The sequence below is a fragment of the Lactuca sativa genome, chromosome 2, assembly GCF_002870075.4.
Source record: "Lactuca sativa cultivar Salinas chromosome 2, Lsat_Salinas_v11, whole genome shotgun sequence".
NCBI classification, from domain to species: domain Eukaryota; kingdom Viridiplantae; phylum Streptophyta; class Magnoliopsida; order Asterales; family Asteraceae; genus Lactuca; species Lactuca sativa.
This window is the reverse complement of record NC_056624.2, coordinates 183420310-183440789: the sequence shown is the minus strand read 5'-3', so window position 1 is coordinate 183440789 and position 20480 is coordinate 183420310. Positions and strand designations below refer to the sequence as shown.

The following is a 20480-nucleotide window of genomic DNA, read 5'->3' as shown; positions in this document are numbered from 1 at the left end:
TTGCCTAATTTAAAGACATAAAATACAAAAAACAAAGACAATATTACAACAAATAAGGTCAAAACTTATAAATGATTTGTGTAGTACCTGTCTAAAAAATTAATAAACCTGATTAAACGTGAATTATGGTTACGAAAGCCCAATCAGGAATGGGAAATAATACTGCTAAATAGATAATATGAAAATTGGTAAACTCTTCCAGGTAAAGAAAACAAGAAAGTGAGTAATAGGTACAAGAAGCAAAGCAGAAAGTACTCCCCAAATGAGCTCTGGCGACGGGTGGTAGCAAATAAAATTGGGGCCCGTAACACGTGAAGAGCAAAGGATTTTGCGAAGCCCAAATTCCAAAAGGAGTTTCATTTTTTCCAAACAACCTCCATCGATGCCTTCTCGCCTTCGCTTCTCAACTTCAACTTGGTGATGCTTTTACATTTCTACTGATTTTAGATTCAATTTCTCACAAATATTGATTGGTGATCATTTTCGTTTTCAAACCCCCGTCGATCGTCGAGATTTCAAGCTAATTTAAGATTTCGAAACCCTAAATCTACAGACGTTTGATTGGGTGGACTGGATTTTGGAAAGCTACAGCTAGGGTTTTGAATTTGAGATCAATATCAGCTCGTTGGGATAAATCGGATTGAATTGAATTAAGAGGAGGATGAGTTCACAGAAGAAGAGGAATTTCCAGATAGAGGCGTTTAAGCATCGGGTGGTCGTGGATCCGAAGTATGCTGAGAAAACCTGGAAGATATTGGAGCATGCGATTCACGAGATTTATAATCATAACGCCAGTGGCCTTAGTTTCGAAGAACTTTACAGGTTTTAGTTCTTATCCTTTTCCTTACTTCGTGATGTGGTAATTGATTCCTTTCAATTCGTCCTTCTGTGCTTTATATAGCTTTGTGATGGAGGATTAATCCGTTTTAGGAGTTACGACTTAACGACTAACGAGATATCTAGATTTTTCTGACACTGGTAAGACATAAGAGAGTTACCAAACTATATTATGCATGAATTTCTTCATGGTTTGATTGCTTATGTTGGAGTGGATATCGGAATCTTACTAAAACGCGTGTGAAGATTTCGCATGCTAAATGAAGTAAACATAAAAACGATTATGTAAAGGCCACGAAAGAGCTTTTTTCACATATCTCCATGAGCGAGGTGATAGTTATTTGGGTGGATTCATATTGTAGCACTTAACTGATTTAGAAGGAACAGCTTTTTCGAGATGAATTTCAGAAGAAAAATAAGAGGCTAAAACATGCTTTCTCTTCTTTTATTTGTCGTACTTTACTTATGAGTATTAACTGTATTAACCCTCTGTGACGAAACTTTCATATATTGATCACTCAATTGTAGTGGTTGAGTTAGTTTTGGTCCAAGGGGAAGGGGAGGTTTTGCATCATTCTATCATATGAAGAGTTGGCAACTGCTTTTGACAAAATCTTAGTTGAGTCTGGTTCTCTGTATATAGTTATGCTGCTGTACCTTTTGTCTGGTTCTTGGTCTTTAAGTTGATAAAACCTTGCTCCATTTCAGCTTCCTCTTTCCTTGTTCTTAGCTGTAGTCATACCATCTGTATTATACAGAATAATGAATCTTTAATTTTCAACAGATACAGCTGCTACAAGTTTTTTCTATTCTATATGACTGTATGGGGGCATATGGCTATATCTTAAAAGTTGGTTCTGATACAAGGATGTATGGTTGTTATAACTGTTAAGAACAGTGTGTCATAACCATATAGCTAATCTTAATCTGTTATGAATTATAAAAGTGCTACAAAACGTATAAGGTTCTAGTCTAGCACTCTTGATTAGCTTGATCTGGATAAAAAAATGCTGCACTAAGTAGATGTTAACCCTTTCTTGTAATAAATACTACACATTGCAGAGTTCATCTAAAAAGTACTGTTTTGTAGCTGATATGCTCTTTCTTAATGTTACATTTAGAGAATTTTATACATGAGGCCACCCTTTTTTGTTTTTAGGCTAAGTAATTTCCAGGTTGAACAGTAGGTATCTATAACGATTGCTCAAAATTATATATATTCACTTTTTCACTTTCCATGCAGGAGTGATAAAATCACTCTTGGAATTGTTGCTAGATGGTGAGTTGACAAGATATATGGCTTGTTACCTCCTGTGTGAACTTGCCTGCTTAATAAATTTGCTGTGTTTTTGAAACTATAAGATTTTCATAGTGGAGGAGTCTGAGTTTACATGGAGGATTATACTTATAGACTACAACTTAAGATAAAATAAGTATATATATGCATCACATTTCTTCTCATTTTCCATTTGCAGTGCCTTTTGAATTCTAGTATTGGAGTTTTGTTTGACTTATTTCATAACTGTCAATCACATATATCATTGTTTTGTGTTAAAGCTTAAGTGTATGCGTATAGCAAATGAGTACATGCAATAGATATCATCTTCCATAGTTCCATTCTTGTTCCTTATCAAAGTTAGTTTTTTCTGCTAAAGGCGCCAACATGGCATACTATGTTCACATCAATGCCATGTGGCATTGACATGGATTATTTGTGAGTTTTGACATGAAGTGGTGTTTTATATTATATTTCAGGAATGCATACAACATGGTCCTCCACAAATTCGGAGAAAAGTTATACTCAGGACTCGTGTCAACCATGACTTTACACCTAAAAGAAATAGCAGCATCAGTTGACGCATCACAAGGCCCATTATTTCTAGAAGAACTCAACCGAAAATGGATGGAACACAACAAAGCACTACAAATGATCCGTGATATACTAATGTACATGGACAGAACCTTCATTCCTAGTACACACAAAACCCCAGTCCATGAACTTGGTCTCAACTTATGGCGCGATAACATCATCCACTCAATCAACATCCAAACACGCCTCAAAGACACACTCCTTGAAATTGTCCAAAAAGAAAGAGGTGGTGAAGTCATCAACAAAGGCTTAATGAGAAACATAGTCAAAATGTTAATGGATTTGGGTCCCACAGTCTACCAAAACGACTTTGAAAAACCGTTTCTCGATGTCTCCGCTACTTTCTACCGTGGTGAATCCCAACAGTTTATCGAATGTTGTGATTGTGGGGATTATCTGAAGAAAGCCGAAAAACGTCTGAATGAAGAGATTGAAAGAGTGTCGCATTATCTTGATGCGAAAAGTGAAGTGAAAATAACAAATGTGGTTGAAAAGGAAATGATTGAAACCCAAATGACGCGATTGGTTCACATGGAGAATTCGGGATTGGTTAACATGATTGTGGATGATAAGTACGAGGATTTAAGCAGAATGTACAACTTGTTCCGGAGAGTTCCAACTGGGTTAATGTTGATACGCGATGTCATGACTTCTCATATCCGGGAAACCGGGAAACAACTTGTGACGGATCCCGAACGGTTGAAAGATCCGGTTGATTTCGTGCAACGGTTACTCGATGAAAAAGATAAACATGATAAAATCATTAACCTCGCATTTAACAACGATAAAACGTTCCAAAACGCGTTGAATTCATCGTTTGAATATTTTATAAATTTGAACCCGAGGTCGCCCGAATTCATCTCCTTGTTTGTTGATGACAAGCTTAGAAAAGGTCTGAAAGGGGTAAGTGAAGAGGATGTGGAGATCGTGTTGGATAAAGTCATGATGCTCTTCCGTTACTTACAGGAAAAAGACGTGTTTGAAAAATACTACAAACAACATTTAGCAAAAAGACTTCTATCCGGAAAATCCGTGTCAGAAGACGCAGAAAGAAGCCTGATTCTAAAGCTGAAAACCGAATGCGGATATCAGTTCACTTCAAAACTAGAAGGAATGTTTACTGATATGAAGACATCACAAGATACAATGCAAGGGTTCTACGAAGCGATGGGGCCCGCGTTATCCGACGGGCCCACACTAACAGTTCATGTTCTAACAACAGGGTCATGGCCCACTCAATCCACCACCACCTGCAACCTCCCACCTGAGATCCTATCTGTATGCGATAAATTCCGTACGTATTACCTCGGGACCCACAACGGGCGCCGGCTGACGTGGCAGACAAACATGGGGTCCGCGGACATCAAAGCGACATTTGCTAGAGGACAAAAACACGAACTCAACGTGTCCACATACCAAATGTGTGTCCTGATGCTTTTCAACAACGCGGACCGGTTGAGTTACAAGGAGATCGAACAGGCGGTGGAGATACCTGCGATGGAGCTGAAACGGTGTCTACAGTCGTTGGCGTGTGCCAAGGGTAAAAACGTCCTTAGAAAAGAACCGATGAGTAAGGATATTGGGGAAGATGATGAGTTTTACTTTAATGACAAGTTTAGTAGCAAGTTTTATAAGGTGAAGATTGGGACGGTGGTGGCTCAGAAGGAATCGGAACCGGAAAAGCAGGAGACGAGGCAGAGGGTGGAGGAGGACCGGAAACCGCAGATTGAGGCGGCGATTGTGAGGATTATGAAAGCGAGGCGGGTGTTGGATCATAATAATATTGTTGCTGAGGTTACAAAGCAGTTGCAATCGAGGTTTCTGCCAAATCCTGTTGTGATTAAGAAGAGGATTGAGTCGCTTATTGAGAGGGAGTTTTTGGAGAGGGATCGGGAGGATAGGAAGTTGTATCGGTATTTGGCTTGAAGAATAATAAGAATAAAATGGCCATGTGCTACTGTTTTCTGTGATTTCAGTTTCTTTTGGTGGTGGAAAGTGGATTGTTTGGCTTCAGGGATTGGATTTGTTGTTGAAATGGATATGGATATGGATGCAGATTTAGTTTCAAGTAATTGTGTTTTGATAATTTCTATTTATTTTGGTTTCGTGTTATTATTTGGCTATCAACATACCATATACGAATCTACTACAAAGATGCTTGGTTTTTACCTAAACCAAAATTTATCATTCATTTGGATTTGGATTTGGATTATCCGAAACCCAGGCAAATAAGGTCCAGCCAATGGATATTCAGAAGTTTGATTATCATTAAACCTTATAATCTTTACTCATATTTCTAACACTTGTTGGATATGTGAATGTTGATCTTAAATATTTAAATAGGCCTAGGCTAGTAAAAAGTAATTTTGTTTATTTTAAATTTTACTAGAACATACTAAGGAGCTTAGGAGCTTAAGAGCTTTATGCCACGTTAGAAGTTATAATCTATAATAATCTAGGTAATATATTTTAAAGTTTATGTTATAATTGATTAAGATGCAAATAAATAAATGTCCTGGTAGTCCACAATGCGTAACGACACATTGGTCTTTGGGTTGGATAGTTATAAAAACAGTCAAAAATTTGTGTCCGCAAACCCGTGAGAGTTTTATTTCGAATGTTGATTGAATTTTTTTATGACCACTCATTCCTTATAGAGGCAATCACTATGTTAATTTTTTTTTTTTGAACAAGTGGCAAATGAGTAAAAGCTAGCAAAAAGTTGGGAGATACAAAATATAGATGTTTAAATAAAAATAATGTACAAAATCGATTCTAACATAATTCTTATAGGCTAGACAGTGTAAACTAGCTGAATAATCTTGGAATATATCAATCCAAGTCGTAAATTAACTTTCTAAGTTAGTACATACAAGTGTGCACATACATGCATGGAGTGACGGTGCCATGATCAAAGTAAAAGGGACCCCCGACAAAAAAAAAAATCATGTAATATACAATAAGAAAAAAATTATACCACTGAAATTTTTATAAGGAGCATCTCGGGCTATCCTGAGATGTATACTAGATCCGCCCGCCTATGCATGCATGTACATATAATTCTATGTCCATACACATATACATAAAAAATCTCAATAAAACAATAAAATATTTTTGGTTTTTGTCTTTTTGAGATATTGTTATTGTTTTAAATTGTAAACTATTCAACTGAAACTCAAATAAAAGTAAAAAAGATAATTAATTGCAACATGTAAGCCATCAGCAATCCCTCGAAAGGGAATCCAATTGTTTAGTAAGAACACATATCTTTAAGTTGGATTTATTAGACGCTTAATTGGGAATCCAATTGTTTAGTAATAACACATATCTTTCAGTTAATCAAACATAACCTACATACAAAGCTGTTGCTTTCTTACCGTGTGAACGTAATATATGCTTTTCTTATGTTGTTTCCTCTTCATCGGAAACCACCTTCCTTGGCCTATCCTCTTCCCGAATCATCTTTCTTTGTCTCTCCTCTACTTGAATCGCCTCTCTCCGCTAGATTTGAAGCAAAAAAGTCACCGAATTTGAAGCAAAAATTCGATGCAAAAAGTAGGGTTGTTCACTATTTGGATATTGTCCAATTGGACAATTTGCATTGGACTTTTTGTTTTGAATATTCGGATTTTTAGATTGGTTTTCAACAAAACCGAATTATTATTTTGAATTTCAGATTGATTTTGGTTTATAAAATAAGAACCAAATAATCGAAAAAAACCGAATAACAATTTGTTATGTATTTATTTTCAATATATCTATAATTATTTATTAATTATATATATATATATATATATATATATATATATATATATATATATATATATATATATATATATATATATATATATATATATATTTAAAATAAGTTCATAAAGTTTTACTTAATAAAATACATTAATATATATATTTTCTCTCAAAAGCTTTTTATCTATTAAATAATAAACTATAATATCTCTTCTTAGTGGTTGTTTATAAATTTTAAATCACCAGTAAATAATTTGTTTTTGCTTCTGTAAAATTAGATCATACTATAATTATATGTCCTTTTAAAAAGTTATGGTTTTGGAAAACCGAATTATAAAAACCGATCTAACCGAATTGTAATTGGATCGGATCAGATCGGATTTGAATTTAGTTTGGATTATTTGGATCCATATTTTGAAAACTGAAATCTATTTGGATTTACTTAATTGGATCGGATCGAACCGATCCATCAAACGAACATCCCTAGCAAAAAGCCACTAGTACCACCACTAGGGATGATATTTAGAACCGGAAAACCAGACCGGAACCGGAACCGTTAGAACCAGAAGATGTAGAACCGATCCGGGTCTCAGGTTTAAAGAATGACTTTATCCGAGTTCCAAGTCATCCGACTTCTGGACTTCGGGTCCGGGTAAACCGGAATTAAGAACCGGAACCTGTTTTAGGGGCTGGAACCGGTTTTTATGAAAAATTTAAAACATGAATATCTCATTCCTCATTCGTTTGAAGTCGTATCGGCATGAGCTCTATTCCAAAGTGTAGTTATAGTTTGTACATAATTTTAGACTATAATTTTGACATTTTTGAGTTAATATTCATTGACTTACAGTCCTCCAAAATCGGGATATCAAAGCTGTGAATCTTCTGTTTTTCAACTTTATTTTTATACTTTGTGAAATTTAAAAATGCATATCCAATTCGTTTGAAGTTGGATTATCATGAGGTTTTTTACAACGTGTAGTTTAGAGTTTCTACATGATTTTAGACTATAATTTTGTCATTTTTGGTTTCATATTCATTGACTTACAGTTAGGCCTGTCGAAAAAACCCGAAACCCGTTCTACCCACCCGACCTGTTTCGAATTCGGGTAGAATGGGTCGGGTAGAACGGGTAACGGGTATGAACATTCGGGTAATAGGTTAACCCGATAATAATATAGGTCGGGTTTTAGGTATGAATATTTATTTTCGGGTATACCCGAATACCCGAATTCATTTTTTAAATAATACCAAATATACAATGCAGTGACGTACGCACACTTCAAATAAAACAAAACCCTTCGTTTCCTTCTTATGAACGACGACTCGACAGTCGACGCAAACTTGCAAAGGGAATACGACGTTGAAGCTAAAGTCCTGAACCGTCATCACAATTCTCAGTTTCTCACTATGGCACGTAATGGAATTAAAAAAGTACATAACATATTATAATGATTTGTATTGTTATTATATATGTACTTGTTAATTGTATGGAGTATTTCCTACCCGATTCTTTATTAAACCAACAACATGTAAAAATAAAAAAAAATCAATAAGTGTCATTTAAGAAATTTTTGGGTATACCCGATAATTACCCGACCTGACCTCAAACCCGAATACCCGAATACCCGAAACCCGAAAACCCGAATTACAATATAGGTCGGGTATCGGGTATTATTTTCTTAAGGAAATACCCGTTCTACCCGAAACCCAAAAATTTTACCCGTTCGACACCCCTACTTACAGTCCCCCAAAGACAGAATATCAATGTTGTGAATTTTTTGTTTTGTGAAATTTTAAAAATGCATATCTAATTCGTTTGAAGTCGGATTATGATGAGGTTTTTTTCAAGTGTAGTTTAAAGTTTGTACATGATTTTAGACTATAATTTTGTTATTTTTGGTTTAATATTCAATGACTATACAGCCCCCGAAGTTGAGATATTAAAGTTGAAAATTTTCGAAATTTAACCACTAAGTAATTACCAAAAAATTTCGGATTTTCCGGGTTTTCCGATTCTAAACCCACTTTATCCGGTTCCACCAGACCCACTTTAATGTTTTAGGGTTTTCCGGTTCTAGACCCACTTTACCCGGTACTTTACTCGTAACCGGTTCCTGTATATCGGTCTGGTTTCCAGTCCTACAAAATCCCGTTAATGATTCCCGATTTTTTCGGGTCCGAGTTTGGACCCACTCTCATCCCTAACCACCACTATTATGAAACACCACTCTGGTGGGAGGGTGACGTTGGTTGGTAGGATTTTAATTGTTTTTTGATTTATATAATTTTTTATGCTCTTAATTAAAAAAATTAAGTGACTAGATTTGTTGTTGCATTCTCAATTTCATAATTGTTTTATTTGAACGGTTCTCTCTCTCTCTCTCTCTCTCTCTATATATATATATATATATATATATATATATATATATATATATATATATATATATTCTTTTGTAAATTGCATGTAACATCCCAAAAATACAGTCTGAAAATTTCGTTTTAAAATAGTAATAAAACCATGTTCATCAATCGTCATATAAGAATCATAAAGAATGTATCTCAAAATATCTTAACAATTGTCAAATATATCAAAGTATAAACATCCTAGGCTGAACAAATGGTGTGTGTGCACTGCAATCTTTCCGAGCTCCTCTTTTGAAAACCGAGTACCTAAAACCAAAACTGAAAACCGTAAGCATGAAGCTTAGTGAGCTCCCCCAAACTACCACGTACCATACAATACATATAAAGCACATACTGGGCCTTGCCCACTGACTGGGACCCCGTCCCCTACATCGGACCAAAGTCCGAAGCTGACTGGGACCCCGTCCCCTACATCGGATCAAAGTCCGAAGCTGACTGGGACCCCGTCCCCTACATCAGACCGAAGTCCGAAACTGACTGGGACCCCGTCCCCTGCATCGGACCGTAGTCCGAAACTGACTGGGACCCCGTCCCCTGCATCAGACCGTAGTCCGAAACTGACTGGGACCCCGTCCCCTGCATTGGACCGAAGTCCGGACTAACTGAACACAGCATAGCATAACATATCAACTAGCATAAACACATAAATCCTGTCTGAGCCACGGAGGCGTCAAACATACTAACTACTGCATTGGACCGAAGTCCAGAAACTACTGCTAACTGAACGGGCCGACATTGTGGCCTTAGACTCGTTCCTACTGGAAGGAAACTCACCTCACACTGCTGAAGTCCGGTAGACACAATCCCACACTGCTGAAGTCCCGCAGACTCCACCCCAGCTGCTGGTTGACAGATTCCCGAACTGTCAACACCAAATAACACCCAATTAATAATTGGGTTCTAAGACATAACTAAAAATACATGCTTTGGATAATTACTACATTACCCCTAGCTTGGCTTACCCAAGCCCAAGGCCCAATCCATAGGCCCAAAGTCAATTAGGGATCAAAGCCCAACATATGGCCCAATTTTCCAAATTGGGCCCAAACCTCTACATGGACTTCCCTTAAGGCCCAAATGTCCAGTCTAGTCCAACATGTCCCATTCTAAGGGCCCAATATCATACAATCCTCTCGGCCCCAACTATGGCCCATCTATGGCCCAATTTTCCAAATTGGGCCCAATCCTTCATATGGGCCTTACTCTAAAGCCCAACTAATTACTCTAGTCCATTTGATTATTCTCGGATGGCCCAACACAAAGCCCAAGTGAAATTAGGGTTTCACATCAAATGATAACTAGGGTTAAGTGTTTCTTACTTAACCCACTAAGGACTTAACACACTAGGGACTTAATCCATTAAGGACTTAATCCATTAAGGACTTAATCCATTAAGGACTTAATCCATTAAGTCCATTATTGCTTAGATTAATTTCTGCCAATGATTATTATTTAATATTCACTTATTAAATAATTCTCGTGTGTGTGCTGATAACCTCTCAAATATTAGTATTTTCTCAATTAGCTCATTAAGTTCTTTACTCTACTAGATAAATGAGATGGAGTGATTGGGCTTAATACATAATCCCATCTCAATGGCCCAAAAGTGGGTCCAATAAGTCTAAGGCCCAATACTCATAATTAGGGTTTTCTACCCAAACATGGCCTAATAGGCCCAAAACCAATCTCTAAGCCCATTAGGGTTTGCTAGCGGGGCACCACCCACTACCACCTCGGGTAGTGGTGGTCGATGGCGGCTCACGACGGCGGCCACCACCTTACGGTGGTGGTTACTACTGTTTTTATTATTAACCAAAATAATTACAATTACAATGTTTGATCAAAAGATAACCACACACACTAACTAACACACACACACACTGCCACACCATGGTGGCCGGCGGTGGCGCTGGGCGACAGCCACCACCTCACGGTAGTGGTAGTGGCTTCCTTGCTATTTCCGGCTAGACTAAACACCCAAACACCACTAAACTGCAATAAACACACACCTACAATCTCCTAACAACTGGAAACAATAACAACACATGGATACACACCCATAAATACACCCACAGCCACCTCTCACGGTGGCTAGCGGTGGTGGACTAAGGCAGGAATGGTAGCCACGGCGGCGGCAGCGAGATAGCGATCACACACACACACCCTTCTCTAGACCCGGAGGCAGCCACCCACCTGGTGGCACTCATCGAACGGCAGCAACGCGGCTAATGATCGACGGTAGCGACGACACAACAACGGGATAAGATGGAAATCGGGAAGGCAGCAGCGACTCGGAGGGGAAGAGGAACAGCGCTACGACAGTTCTTACGAGTGTTGGAGCATCGACACGACATAGCAGTCCTTCGAGATGGGAAATCGCTGACCGGAGCGATGAAAATGAGTCCTCCGGCGATGACAACGACAATGTAACAGTAGCGGCAGCAGGAAGCTCGTCGGCACAACAAAAGATGGTCTCGGAAGAGGGAAACACCACGGTAACCTCGGCACCGAACTCAGGCCCGCCATCGAAGTTGCATGCAGTCGCCGGCGATCCTACTATGGCCTCACGGAGGCAGTTGTTGGGACGAGGGGGAATAAGGTGAGGGTGGCGGCTGCATAGATGGTCTGTAGGGTTTGGGTTTGGCCGGATGTCACACTTTATACCCGGCTCCACATACATCTTTCCCATATTTACAGTTCTAGTCCCTCCCCTTAGAATCTTTTTAAATCTAATCCAATAATTACCCTTTTTACCCCGACTTCTAAAATTCTTTTCATAATAAGGCCCAAAATTACTAAACAGCCCCTCCTCCATAATTTATTCTCAATTTGAATCTTTAATTCACCAATGAACCCTTAAGCCTTCACTTATTTTCAATTTAAGTCGCGGATTTTCATTTAAAACCCCTGACTTTTAAAATTCTTCACAATTTAGTCCGGGACTTTCATTTGTTATTTTATTTAAATAACCGGGGCGTTACATTGCATCAATGTGTATATATAATCTTAGTACTTGTTGTGCATACCAAAAGTCCCTTAGTGGTATTAAATGTTTGAAAAGGGGTCCATGTCATGTGATATTTTATTAAAAAATAATTTATTGATTTATTGGTGTCTAAAAAATTAATAAATAAAAAAAATGTTTGACAGTATGAAAATGAATTTTAAAATATTTTTTATTAACTTTTCAAAAGACACATTTTAATAAGTTGATATTTTTAATTTTTCGGAACTTTTTATAGGTTTTTGAGTTGTAAAAAACAATATCACCCTAAAATACTCTTTAAAACATGTATAAGTTAAATCAAACATTTTTCAAAAAACAACTTAACTTATTGATTAATTGACTTTTCACACCATAAAAATTAATCAAATACTTTTTTTAACAGCTCATTTTCCTATTACCATAGGTTAATATGTCTTTTTACCCATTTTAAGTTCAAAATAAAATCTTAAACACCCTCTAAAAAAGTTTTAGACTTGTTCTATTATATTTTATTTGAGTATATTGGCAGATAACTCAATATTAATATAAGGCCATTTTCATATATATATATATATATATATATATATATATATATATATATATATATATATATATATATATATAAAATAATTATTAATTTTAAACTTTACATTAAACATTAGAACTATCACTACAAAAAAAATGCCGATTAGTGACGAAAACAAAATGGTCACTAACAATTGAAGGTGTCGTCACTACATCATTTAGTGACCAAACTTTTGGTCGTCACTTGTGGTCACTATAGGTCCGTCACAAAAACTGATTAGTGACCTAAATATAAAAGCGGTCACTAATAGTGACCAAAATATAATGGCCACTAAATCTGTGACGAAGGGTTTCGTCACTAAATGTTGTCACTAATAAATGAAAGTCGTCACTGTTTTGTCTAATTAGTGACCATAAAAAGTCGTCACTCTCTTATGCGATTAGTGACCATAGAAAGTCGTCACTGGTTTATCTGATTAGTGACCTAACAAGTTGTCACTCTCAACCGATTTGTGACCATAGAAAGTCGTCACTAGCTTATCCAACTAGCGACCATAAAAAGTCGTCACTAATTTATCCAATTCGGTAAAAAAAGTCACTGATTTTTGTTGCAGTTTCTTTTATTTAACCAATTTAAGTAACTTTAAGCAAACCTATGATATACAATACTGAAATGGCTAGAACATCATATGAATCATAGAACATAGTTAAGAACAGCAACCACCAAAACATATTTCCAAAAACAGTAAGTATTCCAATTCTAACTGCCTTACTCATTTTATAAACTGTACACAAATAATAGTTACAAAAGAATGTGATATAGATTGTGGGGAGGCCTTGTGACTAGCTTTCTCTAAGGCCATTTTAATTGACTTTTGCATCTCTAAGTGCCTACTTGCCTACCAAATGACATCATTTAGGTTTTATGTTTAATAAGAAGGGCATTCTTGTCTTTTGCACATGAAATGGTGGTTATGCAGCTTTTTCTAGTAGCAGTGAAATCTTTTCTCCTTCATCACTAGCATTTTGGTCAACATCAATTTGAAAACTTTTAACCCCTCTTTGAAACTCAGGCATAACACCCTCCATAATGCTTGAACATCTTTTATTTAACAAAAAACCAACCTGTAGGAAAAGAACTATTTTTTGTGAGGCTCTTTTTTTTCATGGGATTCCAAGGCTGTGAATCCAAATCCATCCCTCCACGTGTCAACCACACTGGGGATCGCAGATACCACCAGCTTCTCAACCTTGAATGACTTGAGCATCTGAAAACCATAATTTTCATTTTACAAGAGTTTATGTAAAACAAATTACATATTTGGTCCCTGTGAGTGAGGTTAGTCCAAGTTACTAATTTTCTCCCTGTGGTTTCGTTTTGTTGCTGTTTTGGTCCCTAAGTTGATTGCTAAATCGAACTATTTGGCCTTCAGTTTTATTAAAGTGACTATTTTGCAGTAGACCAGATTTGTAATCCAATTGTAATTTTATGATTAAATTATTCTCTAAATTATCACGTATCTCTTTTCCTAAATTATAATGTGTTTTATGCTAATGTGTAAATATTTATTTAGTTAATAGAAAATAAAACATGTGTTATTTTCTAAATTATAACGTACTGTATTATTTTATTCTGAAGTATATATGTTTAAAAGAAATTAAAAAAATGTTTTTGTCAACCAATCATAAATTATCACGTATTTTATTTTCTAAATTATAAAGTATCTTGTTCTAACGTACAAATACTTTATTTGGTAAAAATAAATAAACAACGTTAATAGTCAATCTCATATTTTATTTTCTTTTGTCTAAAAAAAATTAGATTATAGAATAAAATACGTTATAACTTAGAAAATAATTTAATAATGATATTATGAGTAAATTACGAATTTGACCCATGTGGTATATGTTTTTTTGGGGGTTTGGTCCAAGGGCAAAATAGTCATGTTATTAAGACCAACATCATGAGTAGTTAGATTTAACAACCCATGGACCAAAACGAAAGAGAAATTTGTAATTAACTCTAGAACTTAGCCAGATTTAATATAAAAACTTTTATGTCGAATAAATTAATATGAAAAGATTACCTCTTCAATAGCATTCATGAGACGCCTACACATTCCCTGACACCGATATTTGCTGCATGTTGCAATTAAAGGCATCTCCGTAACATTTACCCCATGAATCATGAACACAAATTTCAAACATAGGGTTAAAAAGGTCAAAGGGCAAAATGGCCATTTACTATTCAATGCTAGAAAATATCACCAATTTGTATACCTTAATGATGCTACACAAAGTATTACGTCATTTTTCTCCAAGATCACTGTATAGAACCCCTCATAGTTCAGACGTGCAAATTCTGATCTGAAGAAAAAATCAAACGAAATAATTATCTCCAAAAGGCTGTGTTAATTAGTGAAAAAAAATCATGAAATGGTAATAGTGTTCACCCCCAATTGTATAAAACATGTGGGATCATATCAATGTCTGTTCTTGGATCCACCATGGGAAGAAAACACTCCTCCATAATTGTAAGTGCATCTGCCAGTTTCAACTTGCATTCAGCTTTCAAAGCAACCAATCCGGAATGAATCTTTTGGTCGCCATGTATGCATTTCAGAATGGTCCACGAGAAACCATCGGAAATGGAATTCATAATTCCAATCCGGGAATGAAGCCCGAAATAAACCTATAAAACAATCAAGATCAAAAGTTATTAATAGTGTCAAATAAATTCACAGATTCCAATTCCAATTCGATTTCGATTCTTACCTCCTTTCAGCTTTCCCCACAGAACCACGTCAAGTCTCTTTCTATTCCGGTTTCTCCATGACATTCCTCATGGTCTGTAAATAAAATGTTCGATTTTTTAACCAATTTGTTTTAATTTTAGATATTGACAAGAAAGAATAAATTATTTTATATTAAAATTTACATTTATGTTCGCATTGCAAACATTTCAGGCCATCCAAACTTGAAGGCTCGTTATCATTGACCACATTCCCACAAATCCAACAAGAGCATTGCCTTCAGGTAGCTCCTGGAAAAAACAAGACACATAAAATGGGATACAAATAGCCAAATAAATTAAGAAATAAAGACAAAAGGATTATGAAAGTAAAAATATAAATGAAGGGAAAGCAAGACACATACACACACCTGTACACATAAGCATGTTAGATGAGAAGTTGAGGGGCAATTATCACAGCAAATCAACTCACCACCATCACCACAAATCCCACAACTGTCATCATTATCATCAATTTCCTCCACCTCAACAGTGCGCGTGGCACCTCTCCTAACCTTATACTCAGCTAACCAAGCTTCCAGCTGGCACAAAGTGAACGACTTCCCAGACCCCATAAAAAGATTCAAACACGAGCTTTTTAAATTTAATCTTTTTTCAAAGAGTCAGTATTCTGCAATTTCTTTACCCAATGAATTATATCTATAACATGGTAAGAAACTTCACTAATGCACAATTAGGATGAGTTTGTTACACCTGGACTGATCAAAACAAATTGGAGAGAGAGAGAGAGAGAGAGAGAGAGAGAGAGAGAGAGAGAGGGAGAGCTCACCAATTATGAACAGATGGAGATAGATATACTCAAACTTCACTCCCAATTCATGTAAGCATTTCATCGAACAACTGTTGTGCACATTCTATTGAACGGGGGAGAAGATGAACTGTGTCCCTAAGATGCTGATCATAAGAACATACATTCAACTATCCATGTAACCTTCTTTCAAAATCTCATCCAATCGATGAAATCACAAGGGGAAAACGATTGAGATAGAGAGAGAAAGAGATACTGGAGGATGTAGGGAAGGAGCTGGCGACGCCAGTCGGAGGAAGGGGGCGTGGGGACAAACATTGTCGTAAGTAAGAAGTAAGGCTTTCGCCAGGACGACGATTTTTGATGAATTCTTCTCGGACTTTGTTGATAACGTGATGACTTGGGTATAGACAAATGTTGGTCGCCGAACATCCTTGAAAATCTCAGCAGATACAAAAACCCTAGGTAGTAGAAATTGGATTTGGCGATGACGAACTGGAGATTGGGGAAGGTTTAGGGCTTGCAGATGGTGGATGAGAACAACGGTGAAACGATGGGAGAGATTGGTTTGCATCCGTTTATACGTGAAAAATGGTCTGCGTGTGAGCGTGTCTTGTATGTTGTATTGCCACTTGTATTTTAAGGTAAGTTACATTTTTACCCTTGTGGTTTGATGACATGTATTGCCGTTAAAAGTAACTATATGTTGGTGATTTTTTAAGGTTATTTTGACCGTATCTTTTTCCGGTTAAAAGTAAGTATACATTGATCCCTTTTTAGAGTTAGGCGCTATGAATAAAATTATACATAACTAGTGACCATTTTTTGTGGTCACTGAAACTATTTTCATTTTGTATTTCAATGACCATATTGTTTATATTGTTTCGTCACAGTCATCCCACATGAACGTATAGGTGGGTTTGAACAAAGAAGAGCACTCAGTGACCACTATTTTTTGTCACTAAGCCTCTAATGAAGTGATCATTTTTTTGTCATTAGGCCTTCCATGCAGTGACCATTATTTTTGGTCACTAAACTAATTATGATATTAAAATATGATATTTTTTCTACGCTTAGTGACCGGAGAGTGACGACCATCAAACAATCAGTCACTAAACTTGTAGCATTACCAAAATTCAGTGACGACTTAATAAATGGTCACTAAATGATGATATTAGTGACCGGATTTTAGGTGGTCACTAATAATTGGTCATTAAAAGAAATTTTCTTGTAGTGTATTCCCAACTTTAAATGTAAAATTTGTCTAATCATGATATGTTTAGATGAAAAATATTGATAATTATATATCTTGTGGTATTATAATTTATAAGACTAAATAAATTAAATAGCAATGATTCTGGACCAATTCCCATAAGATCTTAATCACTAATTAGAATGAAAATTGTCATGATTTTTACAGGGAAAGATTTGTTTGAGGTATCTTCATAACAGCCAAAGACTTGACCTCAGACGTTGACAGATTAAACGCTCACATTTGACAAAAAGAATGATAGAATAAAAACTATATGATAAGCATGGAATGGAGGAAAGTGCCATTTTTGGATCCATAGATGACTAAACCGTTCCTATATATAAACATATATATTATTCCAATTCACTTTATTATTGAAAGTTGTCTTGTCATCTTGTGTTGATTTTGTAAGAAACATACAATAAAAAGGCCAAGTTATCAGTCTATTTACATTATAAATTATCACTTAAACAAACCCAAAATAATCATGTTTGATTACTGTTCCTAACACAATGTTCCCTTCCAAGGTTCCTCCATTCAAGTTTTTGTAAAAAACCAGACATACCCCTTTTCAGGAAGCATATCGGCTCCAAAATGATATCTTTCTGCCTAAGTGTCTCTATAACAAAGGCTCTAATCCGGGTTTTCCTCTAGTTCAAAAAGCTTAATTTTTCCTTCCTAGAAAGGAATTAATTTCATTAAATGGATGATCTCATGTTACCTGGTTTTAGGTTTCATCCAACAGACGAAGAGCTTGTTAATTTCTACCTAAAGAAGAAAATTCAGCAACGGGTTCTTCCTATCGAACTTATTAAACAAGTGGATATATACAAATACGATCCATGGGATCTACCAAGTAAGCTCATGAGTAGTCAAGATTTTTGTGTGCTTTATAATTTATAAACTCATATTCCACTGTGTTCAACAGATTTAGCGCCCACAGGAGAAAAAGAGTGGTACTTTTACTGTCCAAGGGATCGTAAATACAGGAATAGTGTAAGACCAAACCGTGTTACAGGAGCTGGTTTTTGGAAAGCCACTGGCACTGACAGGCCGATATACTCATCTGATGGCACTAACTGCATTGGTTTAAAAAAGTCTTTGGTGTTCTACAGAGGAAGAGCTGCTAAAGGGATTAAAACAGACTGGATGATGCATGAGTTTCGGTTGCCTTCACTCTCTCCATCTCAATCATCACCACCTAAAAAGATCTTAGATAAAAGTCTTCCACCAAATGTAAGAATTTCACTTTTTCAAAATCTAATTATGACCAGGTGTTTATGTTTTGACTTAATAATGATATGGTTATTAGTCAGATATATAGTGGTCGTTCCTTTTGACATGCTATAAAACTAAAGGATGGGCTTAATGAATTAAATGAGATGAGAACCTTTAACCAAACTCTCATTCTTTTCGATTTCTTTTAATCATATTTAAATTCGTTTATCTTTTTGTAAAATATATATATGGATTAACTATCACGAAACATCACAAACAAGATATGGAATAATCCATCGTTAATTATTTGTGTGAAGGTGTTAGAGACGTATCCTAATGTCGCATAAAAGAACGTTTGTCATAATTCAACAACACAAAAAGCCGTTGTTAATCCGATACATTTTATTTAGTAAATAGCCACATATTGGCAACATACGTTTAGCGATAAATTAACATAGTTAAATATTTAACTTTTAGACTTGAACTTGTCGAATATGTAGTTCAATTTAATTTATTAATCATGTTATTAAACTTTTAAAATTTTTGATTTTTGAATTTTATTGTTGTGATTTACAGTTTCATTTATAATGGTTCTAGATAAACAGTTCAATTATTATTCAACATTACTTCTACACAGAAGGATAAGTGATGATTTTCCTTTTCATTTTTAGATTGTTCATTGAATCCCAAAAAAAAAAAAAAAATCTATGCTTATAGGTTACTTACTTATCCCTTTTGCGTTTTATCTATAAATCATTTATCAGTTCAACACTTTATCCATATAATAACTAATATGTGAAAAAAGTAACAACCTTTAAATTCTTTCGTCAGGATGCCTGGGCAATATGCAGGATCTTCAAAAAGACAAGTTCCATGGCACAAAGAGCACTTTCTCACTCATGGGTGTCTTCATTACCTGAACATAAGTCATCTGATCTTTACACCGAGTCTAACCAGCTATCCAACAATCCTGACTCACGACTCTCCTCTCCCAACAGTTTCACAGCTCTTGACAACCCCTCATACACACCCGTGAATATGACCACTTCAATAGTCTCCCCTTTTTCAATCCAACAAACAGATTTTCCTAGAGGTTTCATGTTTTCAACCGTGGATATATCAGGGCCAATCACAACGACCACATCCGATGTTGCTCCCAGCTTGTACAATTTTGATCCCGATGCAAACAAGATCTCTGAAAGTATGGGATTAGGAGGTCCACAACAACTATTTGACACCTTCTCAATGAACTCACCACAGGTTATGCAAGGAAGTATAGACACTACTGAGTGGGTAAAGGTGAGGACTGGTGCATTCCCTTTAAGCTTGCCATCAACTGTCCCTGATGATTGGAATCTTAATATGCCATGGGATTCTCCTACATGTCCTAGCCAGATGTCAACTACATACTCTACAAATGAATGTCACACTTGATCATTATTATACTTTCTCATCTTTTGTTCGGTCTTATTGTACAGGACTTGAATTTTTCTTAATTTTCTCTGTGTATATATCATGTATTATATTACCTGTACATGCCAGAACAGAAGATAATACAACTATCAGAATACTGAATTATTATTATATATACACTTCTCACCTCAAAACTCTTACTAAAGTTAATCCATGTTATAATAAATGGCTTGAAGCCCACTAAAGTTAATCCATGTTATAGTAAATTGTTGTTGGTTTCATATTTGTATCAATTTAGGAGGTGTCAAAACAAATAACAATGGAAACAGGGAAATAGTACAAAGAAACGTACGTGCCAAAATTTTTTAAAAGATAGTAACGGAGTTACTGAGAATTCACAATGCAAATTCACCGATTGATTAACCATTGTTAATGTTCATTCCAGTAGCAGCAGTGACAATATATTGGTGATGGTTTTCATATTTATATCATCATATCATACCAACACTTCACAAATTGTTATAATGTTTTCATCAAAACGAATATATTGTCGCTACCCTTCCTTGCCACTATTGATACTTGATTTTCTAGTAGTGTTTTAATGAGCTTCTTGGGTTGTATTTATTCCGTTCTTACCCCTGTTTA

The 20480-nt window shown here is 35.8% G+C and overlaps 2 protein-coding genes and 1 long non-coding RNA gene across 6 annotated transcripts; 2 read left to right on the top strand and 1 right to left on the bottom strand.

The window, feature by feature from the left end:
• The first annotated feature begins 327 nt into the window (after positions 1-327).
• Positions 328-4819, top strand: LOC111921600 (cullin-3A). The gene is made up of 2 exons (XM_023917185.3): positions 328-822; positions 2593-4819. Exons 1-2 carry the CDS (start codon positions 662-664, stop codon positions 4631-4633), a joined length of 2202 nt encoding a protein of 733 aa, XP_023772953.1. The 5' UTR covers positions 328-661; the 3' UTR covers positions 4634-4819.
• Positions 4820-13142: 8323 nt separating this feature from the next.
• On the bottom strand, positions 13143-16796 carry LOC111921601 (uncharacterized). 4 transcript variants are annotated; one of them, XR_008230321.1, is made up of 8 exons: positions 16209-16796; positions 15974-16098; positions 15555-15814; positions 15331-15435; positions 15168-15241; positions 14846-15084; positions 14480-14759; positions 13143-13660 (listed from the first exon to the last, which is right to left on the bottom strand). It is a non-coding gene; the product is annotated as an uncharacterized LOC111921601 (long non-coding RNA). The 4 variants fall into 4 exon arrangements; XR_008230320.1 differs by having other exon boundaries at positions 15555-15823; positions 15974-16793; XR_002860228.3 differs by having other exon boundaries at positions 15974-16793.
• Positions 16797-17656: 860 nt separating this feature from the next.
• Positions 17657-20032, top strand: LOC111921603 (protein FEZ). The gene is made up of 3 exons (XM_023917186.3): positions 17657-18060; positions 18133-18440; positions 19254-20032. Exons 1-3 carry the CDS (start codon positions 17907-17909, stop codon positions 19854-19856), a joined length of 1065 nt encoding a protein of 354 aa, XP_023772954.1. The 5' UTR covers positions 17657-17906; the 3' UTR covers positions 19857-20032.
• Positions 20033-20480: the final 448 nt, after the last annotated feature.